The sequence below is a fragment of the Amphiura filiformis genome, chromosome 2 (assembly GCF_039555335.1).
Source record: "Amphiura filiformis chromosome 2, Afil_fr2py, whole genome shotgun sequence".
Lineage (NCBI taxonomy): Eukaryota > Metazoa > Echinodermata > Ophiuroidea > Amphilepidida > Amphiuridae > Amphiura > Amphiura filiformis.
In genome coordinates, this window is record NC_092629.1 from 73,799,431 (window position 1) to 73,813,330 (window position 13,900).

The window sequence follows — 13,900 nt, forward strand, 5'->3', positions numbered from 1 at the left end:
AAGTGGAGGTAAAGGAAACGAAAAGGCAAGAAATCCGTTTCCCACCAAAATTCACCCTGATCATGGGCCAACATACCCCGGGCCAACATACTATTAGTATAAAGGACCCCGTATTTGTGCATTACACACGCCCATTGTCCCAGATAAAGCCCTTAACGGTATTACTAACATGTAACTTTGAATATATTCCACCGATAATACCAGGTCAAAATGACACAACTGGGTCTTTGGTCCACTTTCAACCCACCAACCAACACCCCAAGCCCCCCACCCACCGGCAACCAAGAAAGCTGCCCAAAATCCTGAACGGTTGAGGTCATTGGTTTTAATATTTTGTTTTGTATTTGTCTTTTTACCTTTTCAGGTATCGCCGGCGGGAGTTTTTATAACCCTGGTGGCAGTGGTTCTAATTATCTGTGTCTTCAACAGAGTCCAGAGTATGACACTACTGTGACTGGTGCTCAGACTGGGAGGGGATTCGTCTACAGCGCCGAATATGAGACGAGTGATTTTTTGCCACTGTCACAGTTACATGACTACGACGTTCCCTGTGTCGTGTGTGAAGCAAGCAAGCGAGGAAGCATGCTGATGATTCCTGCCATGAAATCGTGTCCACAAGGGTGGACATTAGAATATTACGGTTACCTGATGTCCACACAATACCAGCAAGCCAGTTCAGAGTTTGTTTGTGTAGATCGAAATCCTGCCGTTGTACCATCGAGTCAGGCAAATCAAAATGGTGCATTGTTTTACCCAGTTGAAGGGCGATGTGATGCCGGAAATCTGCCCTGTGCCAAATATGTTAATGGCGCAGAACTGGCATGCGTTGTCTGTACAAAATAAAGCATTGATAATGTCCCAGGGATGTATCAAAAACTCACGGTTGTTTGAAGCATGTAGAGCTAGGGTATTTATAAACTACGTGTGAACACTGATGAGTTGGTTATCGTAAATCTGGTTTGCATTTTCAAAGGTGTAGACTCTAGTATACTACCCCGGGATCAATACTATCATTATAATAGTTGAAAAAATAATAACTAAAGTTAATGCAATTTTCTGAAATGAAAGGAACAACGCATACCATTTGGCTAAATTACAAATAAATAGCACCCTCAATTATCAGACAAATATTCAGTTTATATATAGAATAAGTTTACCACAAGAAAAGAACACAAGGAAGAAAAAATTATAAAAGAAAGGGAAACTTAATGTTAAAAATAAATTAAACATATTTGCGCATATTACAAGTGTTGGATTTTTCCATGTCTATAAATGCAAACTATAAATTGTCCACCATTGTGTTTTAAGGAACAACTCAAAAGTTCGATGAAGTCCTATAAACGAAAGTCCTTTCGTTTAGGAGGTAGGGTTGTAAAAAAGTAGTTAAAACATCGGTTTGACCGATTAATCTTTTAATCGGTTAATCTTTTTTAAGGATTTAATATACAATATTACATTTTAGAAGTTTCTGAATTACGATATTGACATTCTACAGTGGTTGCAGTGGTCAATATAGAGTGCAGAGCCCACAACCTGTTGCTTGTAAGTTCATTTTTAAAGCAGCTGTATTGCACTTTAATTTGAAAATCCAGCAAGTCGTAATTTTTTTGTCGTGCCTAAAAAGGTATGAAGAACGATATTTTGTTTTTTCCATAAACGTAATCAATATCCTAGCATTGTGAAACCCCTTTCATATAATAACCTCATTCACTATGATAGCGACCGCCCTGTATCCTATGAATACAGGTTGGAATTTTCGATGTGTGACACTTACGTTAGAGGGGAGTGGGAGGGGGTTAGCTATCTAACGAAAAGACTTTGTTTATAGGACTTCAAAGAATTTTTGGGTTGTTCCATTAACAATACGTTCATAAATGGATGCCAACATCAGAATAACTGTTACATAAAGAAAGGAGCACTGTAAGAACCATGGTAAAAAAAAAACATGTGAAAGCATGGAAAAACATAAAATACCTTGAACAAGATACAGATGTGTTTAAAAGAGGTCTTGAAAGTTATGAAAGGTTGACAGAAACGTTTAAATATCTGGTTATATTAAGGGTATATAAAGGGTATAAAAAACATTAAAGGGGGGTAACCCTATTGGTTTTGGATATGGATTGTCTTTAAAATTACATAATAATATCAAATATCGCCTCCTTTATGCTGCTTTGTGAAAAAACGAGAGCATTTTCAGCGTAAATGTGAATAAATAGCCAAATTTGCAATCCAATACCTTGGTATACGTGAATTGCATTCTGGGCGAGCAATGACGAATGCTGACATGCTGTACAATGCCCGGCCCGTATTGAACGGAAAATGTTTTTTTTCGTACCGTTTCAGAAAAAAAGGAAACAAAATATATTTCCCTTGCAATATGTACATTTCAAATGAATATAAAAAAGTTTTGGGTAAAATGGAGAGGAAAAAAACCCTTCCGAGACCGGGTTTTGAACCGGGTACCTCTCGGGTAAGAAACAAACGCGCTAGTCAATTGAGCTATTTAGCACACCACGCTTTCCGTTGCCGTTTTCATAACTATATACGGCGCACCGTCTTGCGGTGACTGATATTTCGTTCATAATGCCCCCCCAGAATTCCAAAGTATTTACCATTGTTTACAAACTGGTATACCTGTAAAAACCGCTGTGATTCATGATTTCTCCGGAAATACATCGACTTTGAGCGTCAAATTTCAGGATAGTAATGAGAAAAATAGTATCTATTATGTGATACCAAAACCTCATCAACAATGAAAAAAATCGGGGGGATGATGCTGTCGATCGGGTTACGGACCTTTAAGACACAATTTTGATATACAACTGCAAACATTTTAACAGAATGTTAATATTATAGTGTTGACAAAACGATTGGCAAAAAATGTTTGCAAAAATAGTTTACTATAACATTTTGAAAACATTTCTAAAATATTATTCTAGTGTGTTTTCATGCAAAACGTTTTAAAACATTTTTCATGACCTTTATATAACCCGACATTTCATGTTATTAAAACGTTTTTACCTAAACCAAAACCAAAATTATAACTTCCGGATCAAGGAGTAATAATAGTCCCTTTATGTTTTAGTAACTCCTTTGCTGGCGTGCGAATATCCAACGGTCTTCCTTTAATCAGTAACATTCTACATTATGTAAACTGACAAAGTGTCGGTCGCAACACATAGTGGCGTACGTAAGGACAAAACATTCATATATATGTAAGCAATTATTGTTTAAAACGAGCATTTTTAAACACTAAACGTTTAACATCTTTAAGCACATGGTGGTTTAAAGTCTTAAACGTGCAACTGGTGTATACTTTCAATAAAGTTACATAAGAAATCGATCCCGATTCAAGCATTATGCAAGTTTTGTCTCGGCTTTTCACTTCAATAATGTCCATCTTCATCTCGCTAGAAGACCTTTGGGCCACTTCACATGTATACATGTTTTCTCCATTCCTTCCTAGTGTATTATTATGTCTGACTGTAGAACGTTTTTGGTCAGCATAATCTTGACCTAAGATGTCGGCACGGGTGGATCACTCTGCCTTGCCATCCATGTCGTGATGCTTTGCCAGGTTGTTCGTTGTGTTGCTAGCCTTCCAGCTTCCACCAGGGATGTCAAGTTAATGGTTGAGGAGTCTGTCTTGATGCAATCCTTCCATCTCTTTGCGGGTCTTCCTGTTGGTCGTTGTGGAAGTATGCTTGCTTCCAGGAGGATTTTTAGATATCTTTTGTTTGGCATTATTTGTATGTTTTTAAAGAATCGCTTGATGAAAGTTTAATTGTACAAAATTGAATCCCATTCACATATTTTCAAAGTTAAGTATTAGCCACGATTAAATAGATATGAAGACTAAATTAATGACAATAATGACAAAAATAATGACAATACACACACTTTAGGAGGGGTGGGCGATAATGCAAATAAGCATCTTGATCGTGTTGATCAAACCTGTGATGAATTGCATTGATGTGCGAATGTAGTCGCAACCAGTTAACAGAATTAAATTTACGTGTTATGACGAAAAATATAATTATTATGTGCTGAATTTAAAAAAAAATTGTTTTTTCCGATGCCTATTTCTCGGCTTACTGCCGAATTCATTCATCTGGTGTGTTTTTTTCCTGGGAAATTTGATCAATATAACCTAATTTCAAAGGCAAAGTCCCCATTGCCACACACACAAAATTGTAATTTTAAAACTGCAGCCAACAAGCTAATTGTTGAGACTTATAACTCATATTTGAATTTCTTTGGGAGCGATCGTTATTTATGGCAGGGGGGATGGGTAAATTTAGGGGGGAACACGAAATTTTTTGTGGTCTTGCAGGGGAACCTGAAATTTTAGTTGAACCAGGGGGATTGTTAAATTTTAAATGGAGAAAATTGGGAAAACAAGGGGGAACGCGAATTTTGATCGGACGCGAGGGGGGAACGCGAAATTTTTTGTCGATATTTTTGCTAAAACACCCATTCCCCCCTGTCGTAAATAACGATCGGTCCCTTACAGGAAACATTCATATTGTCCCACTGCATTAATTTTATTCATAAGTCTCGATGTTTTGAATGTTAAATAAAAGGATGGAAACACCAGATATTTGCACACAATCCCAATGCAAGGTATGGTCAACTGTGCCCATGTGTATAAAAGCCAGCCATACCAAGGTCAGAAACCCCATTAGGTTATGGGAAGGCCTTTAAACATCCTCTGGTATACATTGCTCTAATGATTCAATATTGTTTTAGTTATGTAGACAGTATAATATCTGGTAATAGATCGGTATTAACTTGTTCAAATAATGAGCTTTAATTACATTTGTAAACATCTGTTTCAGGTCAAGCACGAACACTTTTTCAGTACAAAATGGCAACTCACTGTGTGTGTTATATCAGATGAATGATGAGATTCGGCAAAATCAGAAGTATTCACCTTAACTGAAATAATATAACACGTGTACAGAAATGTAGAAAATATTACAGTATGTTATGCATTCAAAGTGAACGAAAACATTTTGTCACGCAATACACACATTTAAGTGACTAACAAAAGCGTTAATAATTATGCACTATAGTTGGCATCAACGAACTTATTTGATATGTGTGTTACATTTTGCATGACAAATTTCATATTTAAACGCAACCACTGGGGTCCAAAGAGGGAAGAGGCATAGGGTAAAAAGCTATATAGCCTACGGTTAAATTTGCAGAAGTGTTTGGGTATACGGAAAATGTATATCACTCAGGGCATGTTGGCCTTTTTTTGTCCTCTTGTGACATTTTAAACACTTATAATCGACCGCGGCGCAATTGCGATGCATCGCTTTGGAATAACGATGAGGAGTTGCCGAATTTTGATATGTAGCGCTCGACGCTTTTGCATTTATACTAATCACAGTGATTGCTGTCAATAATTATTGTTTCGAATTTATTCGTCTCTATAGCATGGCGAATGTGGTAAATCCTTACAATATTTTTCAAATTTTATGTCATGCAATGAAAGAGCACACAATATTGTCCATTATACTAGAGTCATTAGAATGAGCAATAATCAAGTATCTTTAAATTGCAAACCATGTGAAAAAAGTTACTATTTTCGCCTGCTTTGTCATACGGTTATAAATTCAATGAACTATGACTTTGCTAAAGAGCGCTTACCAATTGACATGACCCTCTGAAAACACGGACGTTAAGGGGGTACTACACCCATTGCATTTTTTTTTTTTTTTTTTTGCATTTTGTGAAGAAATGAGAAAAATAAATTGGACAAAGTGGTATGCAAAATGAAGGGGCAAATCTTCTCGTTCAATTGGTGGCATCAGTATCAATGACGCGTACATGCTTCTAATAAAAAAAAAAAAAAAGTGGTACATCACTGATGTTTTAAATTCACTTCATTTTGGAAAGCTTACTATCAACGGATTTCGTTAAAATTTTGGATATGTGTTGCTAACACATTAGGGAAATAATGTTGATATGTAAAATGGGAATAAGTGGTCCCTGATTTCTTTTATGACTTCATGAACTTGGTGCTCCACAACTATCAAAAAACGAACCGGTTAAAATGCTTCTATTTTCAATGTTGAGCTATATTTTGTATTTTGAACTTGCGACACTATTTCACTGAAACTTAATTAAGCCATAGGTAACAGGTTATCACAACCACACTACAGCAATGTTGAAAAAGATTGCATTTTTGTCACCTATACCACCATATTAGGTAGTTTTCCGTAAGCTTCATTTTTGTGATTTTATATTTATTTGCCCAATCCATCTCAACTAGGCAATCTAAATTGTACTCACCATTTACATCCCAAGGTATTTTAGTATATCCACCTCACACATTTCCATTATATATCCAGTAACAGACAAAATATCAAAATTGATGCCTCATTATGACATGTATGATATCACAGACTATCACATGTATTCAGAATTGATGCCTGAATTTGACCTGAACCAATTGACCTATAACCTGACCTTTGATGACCTTATAGCCTTTTTTTAATCTCTTTTCCTAACAACACATTATGGAAGATACGTACATGGTGGAGTACTAAATTGTCTATGTGGAAGAGATTAGGCCTATTTAATTTATTCAGTGTTATAATCAGTGAGTACATTTCTATAGATAGTATAACAAAGGATTTAATGTATTCTATTCATGTATTCTACTTGGACATATTCAATAGAATAAATTATGGTTTGTTATGAAACACACATCTCAGTCACTAGGATACAGTATATATAGGGCTAAAATTATTTTCTAAAATGGTTTAAAATCACTTTGTAGGTAGAGATATTTTATAAGTTTAGGACATGAGATGATGAACATATTTATGTAGTTCATAAATTTGCAAGAAAAAAAGAAGAGGGGTACTGATGAAAATCCGGATGTTATTCCCCCTTAACACTATGCATGAGTAAGAATTACTTTTCTGCAAAAAAACAAAAAACAAACAATGGTGCCAGCTAGCTATGGAAAATGGCTGCAATATAACTGTAGTAGCATTACATCCGTTTACAAAGTCAAAAAGGGGGTCACTGGGTATTAAAGAAGCCCATAAAATAGGGGGGTTCAGTGAGATATTATGTGCAAATTTATCAGTGCCAATAATAACGGTGTCTATGGAGAAAAATAACAAAAACTCTGGTCATATAAAAGATAAATTCGGGTCATTTGATTGAGCTTAAAATCTGTTCAGAATATTTCTAAAGGTGGTCATTGCGTGACAGCAAAACACATTGCGTAAGAGGAAGTTGAAAATGGGGAGGGGGGCAATAAAGCCCCACATTCCCGTACATATCGGTAAAATATATTTTGAACGTTTGGTAGGAACAATCAAACGAACGGACGGACGGAACGATATGATGACTTTTAAGTCATCATATCGTTCCGTTCATTAAAATGAGCTGATAATCGTAGGAAAAAACAAACAAACAAACAAACAAAAACTGATGGGTACCAATCATTTTGATACAGCCTGTATTAATATATACTTTATTCATTCACGAATTAATATAAAACGTGATCCTGCTTATTATAACCAATAATGACTTCCGTCGAATTTAATCATTCAAATTAATTGAAATGGTATTTGTACTTTTACATAGTTTTCTATGACTTGAATAATTAAAAGTATACCATTATTGCCCTACAAAATAGGCATGACTCTAATGGACTGCAATAGCACATAAATGATAAACCATTCAAGGTTCCACGTACAATATTTAGGTTCTAATTAATGCAATATTTTCTAACAGTGTATCTGCTATAGTTCTTTTTTTTCTACACATATATCGGTAAAGAATAGTTTTCTTAAAAGCTTTCCTAAAATCAAGGTTAACCCCGTGCAGAAATGGATTGAAAGAATAATTTAAATAGTATAACATGATATGTACATCCAATTTGATACACAGCGACAGACAGTCTTGCAAATACGTTACTATGTGAAACAGCTGCGCAAATGTGTGAAGAGGACAAAACAGCAATTTTTATCGTGCAGTGACAAAGTCGCACAAATACGTCTTGCAAATATGTCACTATGTGAAACTACACATTCTTCAAATTGCAAATACGACATATGGGGTTTACGCAGTATAGGTGATCGGCAAATACGTCGTTATGTGATTAATAATTAATATCTTACAAATTAAGCCACTCTTGCATGGTTTTTAGTAAATATATAGAATAGAACATAACAATCTACCATACCAATTTTAAATGTAAATTGAGATTACGTGACGCATTGTTCCCTTGATTCCGATTTTATTTGCCGACAAGCTATTCATAAAAGTGGTACCGTTGTTTGGAACAAAGGAGTTCTGCCATTAAATTAGTCATTGAATAGACAGTTATGTGTAAGCGCACCAATTGAGAGAGTAGGGGTGTTCTCACACAGCCCAATTGTATGCCGACTTTGGGTGCAAGCACACAAACCTTCTATAGGCGGCGCACAAAGAGATTTTGGTGGCTAATTTGAATACAATGAATGAACACGCATTAAATTTACGATTTGCTCACGTCCGTTTAACGTATCGCGTCTCATGGACCGGTTAACACAATGCTCAGAAATCGCGTTTATACCAAGTTCAGATCAAGTTGGGAATAATTGGGTCGAGAAATTTATTATCAATAAATACAGAAATAAACGGAGAGTTGTCAAATATTGGACACGAAATATATGAATAAAACACCTAACAATAAAGTCGCCTAATTGTACAGCTGTCGATCGCACGACTTCATAAATATTGATTAGCAGCATAATGCAAAATGTCAGCGCTCTAATCAGACACAATAGAACAGTAAACCATGCAGTGCGCTGCTGGCTATACTCGTTAAAAAGTGTTCTATGGGTTCCACATACACGACAGTTAAAGAGAATATGTTTCTAATTAAAGCAATTTAATTCTGCACCTGTACCAATGATCTAATCTGATCTCCTGTGATTTTGTATCTGGTATAGTTTAATTTTGTCTACACCTACATCGGTAAAGAATAATTTTCTTAAAAGCTTTCCTAAAGTCACGGTTAAACCCGTACAGAAATGGATTGAATGTCGAGTTTAAATAGGCTGCCCAATAACATGCTATGTACATCCAATTTGGTACACAACGACAGAATCCGTTCAATGGATAGAGCACTGCCCACGGCATCCAGCAGATGAGGAAGACGGTGACAATAATTCCCAAGGTCTTTGTGGTGCGTTTATGGGTCATCATTCGCGCCATATGAAATTTCTTCAGCCGTTCTCGCTCCATATCTTTACCCGTCGTGCGTCCATTTGTAATTTTACCTATTGTAGTGGATGAGTCTCTAGAAGATGCAGACGACATATCGCTAGAAGTTTCCCGCGTAATTTGCTTTCGGCCCGTGACTTGTGGATTTCTAGCGGATAAAGACGAATCTACAGACTTCACTGAATGTGTTTGGCTATGTGTCTTATCTCCGTCATCTTGAAAGCCCATGTTATCAAGAGCATATTCGATGTCTTTTAAAGTTTCATTCTTACTAGAGTTACCAACAGTCGGTTTTTCTAAAAGATCGCGCATTTGGGATCTGACAGCATACCAAACTCTCCCGTAAAGATATATTATAGCCAGCATCGGGATGCAGTACACAATTATATTTGTTATTAACACATAGTATTTACCTGTTAGATATATGCATTCGCCATCTCCTGCATACCCCAATACAACTCTCCAAGCCACTATTGCTGGCACCCAAGATAAGCCAGATGCAAGCCATGGTAATAAGATCAGCCAAAATATTTGAGGCTTACTGCGACGTTGACAGCGATGTTGCAACGGGTTCGTTATGGCACCAAAACGGTCCCAAGATATCACACAAAGGTTGAAGAAAGACGCAGTGCAACACATAAAATCGACGCATGTCCACAAATCACAGATAAAGTTACCGAGAGGCCAATATCCCAAGATGTTATATGCCGACATACAAGGTATAACGAACAACCCGACAATAAGGTCCATACATGCTAGATTAATAATCAAATAACTGTTCATTTTACGTAATTTTCTGTCTGAAGACGCTAGAATAATAATAGTCAAGTTGGCCAGAATTGTTACCAGGCTTACGATGACGGCAAAACTGATTAATATACCTGTTTTGTATTTGCTTGTGTACCATGCTGAAGCATCATTACCAGGGTACACGGTAGAAAACAACAAAGGATGGAATCTATCATCTATCGATGTTATAGGCACTAAACTGTCTGCGAACTTGGTAGAAATATGTTCCAAGATGTCATTTGCACCTGTTTCAAAGGGAAAATGATTGTAGTCTTCAAACGTTATGTTCACATCCATCCTGCTTAATCATTTGTTAGTTAATTCCTAGTAGTATTAGGAACGCACTGCAAACTTGTCACTACAGCAATAACGATTTATATACACGTACGTCTTCTGTGTTCATGACGATATGGGCAATCAGTATCGTTGCGTCTGGGCAGTTTGTCACTCCATTTAAGAAATGGGATTTCCAAATATTACCGAATATGCCACAGTCAGGTCTTACTTAAATCGTGTATAATGGCAAGCTACGACGACAAGTAGACAATTTCTAGTATAAACTAAATCTAAAAATCCCGAGTGATATATATAGCCGCCATTTCATTCTATTATGTACAATAAGTCTTACCTACGAATACGGTGCTTACGTTTATTGTGAATAATCGGATTGGTTACATACATCGTCAACTATCACACAAGTTAAATATTCTGTATGGTTCACTTCTCTATATCAAGAGTGATGATATTTAGAGTTTCAGAAACAATAAGTAGCGTGCGGTTGCTATGGAAACTCATTCCCATGATGATGATGATGGTGTGTTGATAACATGGTAAAGTACAGCAATGCGTGATTACTAATCATGTAGCTTTGCCTACTTATTTCATTATTCTACACACGATATCTTTACTTAATTCGAATTCGGTAATTCACTGCATCAATTACAAAGAAACAGAGAGCACCTCATCGTCGATGAGCAGTTAGTTACCGGTTAATACCAAATTGGTTGGCCTAAATCACAGGAAGAGAAGGTGACACGTTTGCTGCTAATGCCACTAATAATGATTCCAAACACATAAACAGCGCTGATATATATGTTTGAAATCACATTTTATTAAATGTTTCTGTCTACTTGCTAAATGCACATTGATATTATACTTATAATGAAAGCAGCCTCCACGATACAATTAAATTGGTCAGCGAAATGTAAACCATAACAAGCATTACAGACTATTTATATTACCCTTGATAATTATTACAAGTGAAATGTAATGTAATGTGACGGTACGAGTTAGCGAAAGGTAAACCTTAAAAAGCATTCCAGACGCAACATTACAAGTGAAATGTAGTATAATGTAACTGTTGCAATTAGAGTCCTCGAATTAATTTCAGTCTTCATGTATTTATATGGAAATAAAGTTAGCTTACAATTCCCCATGGTAAAAATAAATAAATACTGCTGAATGTCCTGATGTACCTTCACGGGAAGCTTCTCCTGGTTATGTTGGCTATTTTACATGTAGGCTTATTAGGGTCCTGCGTCTGTATAGATCTGTGGCCCTAATAAGTTATAATGTAGCATTAAGCCAAAGTCATAAGCGACATTATCTGTTATCATTTCATTTTTCTACACATACATCGGTGAAGAATAATTTTCTTAAAAGCTTTCCTAAAATCACGGTTAAACCCGTACAGGAATGGATTGAATGTCGAGTTTAAATACGCTGCCCAATAACATGCTATGTACATCCAATTTGGTACACAACGACAGAATCCGTTCAATGGATAGAGCACTGCCCACGGTATCCAGCAGATAAGGAAGACGGTGACAATGATTCCCAAGGTCTTTGTAGTGCGTTTATGGGTCATCATTCGCGCCATATGATATTTCTTCAACCGTTCTCGCTCCATATCTTTACCCGTCAACCGTCCACTCGTTATTTTATCCACTGTACTAGATGAGCAGAAGTCTCTATAAGATACAGATGACATTTCGCTAGATATTTCCCGGGTCATTTGCGGTTGACGCATGACTTGTGGACGGCTAGCGGAGATAGATAAATCTACCGATCCTATCGAATTTGTCTTGTTATGTGTCATATCGTCATCATCTTGAAAGCCCATGTTATCAAGTGCACATTCGATATCTGTTAAAGTTTCATTCTTACCACTGCTCCCACCTGTCGGTTTATCAAAAAGATCCTTCATTTGGGATCTGACAGCGTACCACACTCTCCCGTAAAGATATATTATAGCCAACATCGGGATGCAGTACACAAGTATGTTTGATATTAAGACATAGTATTTATCGGTCAGGTATATGCATTCGCCATCTCCTGCATAACCCAATACAACTCTCCAAGCCGCTATGGCCGGCACCCAAGATAAGCCAGATGCAAGCCACGGTAACAAGATCAACCCAAATATTTGAAGTTTACTGCGACTTAGACCGCGATGCTGCAACGGGTTCGTTATGGCGCCAAATCGATCCCAAGATATCACAATTAGATTGAAGAAAGACGCAGTGCAACACATAAAATCGACACACGTCCACAAATCGCAGATAAAGTTACCAAGAGGCCAATATCCCAAAATGTTGTATGCTGACATACAAGGTATAACGAACAACCCGACAATAAGGTCCATACATGCTAGATTAATAATCAAATAACTGTTCATTTTACGTAATTTTCTGTCTGAAGACGCTAGAATAATAATAGTCAAGTTGGCCAGAATTGTTATCAGGCTTACAATGACGGCAAAACTGGTTAATATACCTGTTTTGTATTTGCTGGTGTACCATGGTGAAGCATCGTTGCCCGGGTGCGCGGTTGAAAATGACAAGGGATGGAATCCGTCACCTGTCGAACTGACAAGTACTGAAGTTATTTCTGTGGACCTGGTAGACTGCTGGTCTAAGATATTATCTGCACTTGTTCCAAAGGGGAAGAGCTCGTGTTCCTCAAATGTTGTGTTGATTACATTCATTTTGTTTTTTTCTTCCTTAGTTCCTTGTGCCAATGAAACGCGCTGTAAATCTGTCACTACCGCAGTAACGATTTATATCGGTACAATTATTCTGATTTTTGATGATATGGAGCAATCAGAATTGTTGCTTATGAGCAATCTATCACCGTTTGCAGAAAATGTTTTCAAAATGCCAAGTTGTGCAGAGGGGTAATTGCCTGTTTATGTTAAAGGCGCGATTGGGCACGCCGGTGATCTTTGGTCACTCTTTACCTTATATTCAGAAGAAAATGAGAATTTTTTCATAAATGATGACAGTACTGGCTTTGCAATTGTGATTAATCGGATGCAATACACACACCGGTAGCCAGCTCTCAAGTTTGATGTGATGTATGGTTGCTCCCCTACTTCAAAAATGACGATACTTAGCGTTTCATGAACAATAAATAGCTTGTGGCTGGGTATGGTAACTCATTCCTATGATGCACGATACATCCAATGTTTGACTTGTGATCATGTATCTTTGCCTCCATTTTCCATTATTGCCACACTTGGTCTTTATTGTATTCCCTTAATCCATTGCAAAGATACCCAGAATACGTAGTCATCGATGCGCAGTTTGAACGTGCACTATTACTGCGCACGTTAAACGTGCCCAGTACCGATGTGCGCATCGGTGATGGCGTTATTTCGGTTTCACAAGCAAAGGCTTTCGGGATATACTAAAATGTGTCAATTGCTGCAATCCGAATGGTCAACTTCAACGCAAGTGCAGTGATGATGATGGTTATGAGTAAATTGTTAAAACTCTTATAAAACATGCTAACATGATTCATGGTAACGTCTCTCCATGAGGTGTCATAAGTGTGGATGTATTAAGGCTATTCAATTGCGTTATCTACTTGA

The 13,900-nt window shown here is 37.0% G+C and overlaps 2 protein-coding genes across 2 annotated transcripts; both read right to left on the reverse strand.

Moving 5' to 3' along the window:
* Positions 1-8,967: 8,967 nt before the first annotated feature.
* LOC140171928 (probable G-protein coupled receptor No18) lies at positions 8,968-10,326 on the reverse strand. Its single transcript, XM_072195276.1, has one exon. It carries the CDS (start codon positions 10,324-10,326, stop codon positions 8,968-8,970), a length of 1,359 nt encoding a protein of 452 aa, XP_072051377.1.
* Positions 10,327-11,641: 1,315 nt separating this feature from the next.
* Positions 11,642-13,015, reverse strand: LOC140171938 (5-hydroxytryptamine receptor 1B-like). Its single transcript, XM_072195286.1, has one exon. It carries the CDS (start codon positions 13,013-13,015, stop codon positions 11,642-11,644), a length of 1,374 nt encoding a protein of 457 aa, XP_072051387.1.
* Between the last annotated feature and the right edge of the window lie 885 nt (positions 13,016-13,900).

What these genes read in the sequence shown, in the direction of transcription:
- LOC140171938 (XM_072195286.1), bottom strand. Translation starts at nt 13,015, where the DNA reads ATGAATGTAATCAACACAACATTTGAGGAACACGAGCTCTTCCCCTTT.
- LOC140171928 (XM_072195276.1), bottom strand. Translation starts at nt 10,326, where the DNA reads ATGGATGTGAACATAACGTTTGAAGACTACAATCATTTTCCCTTTGAA.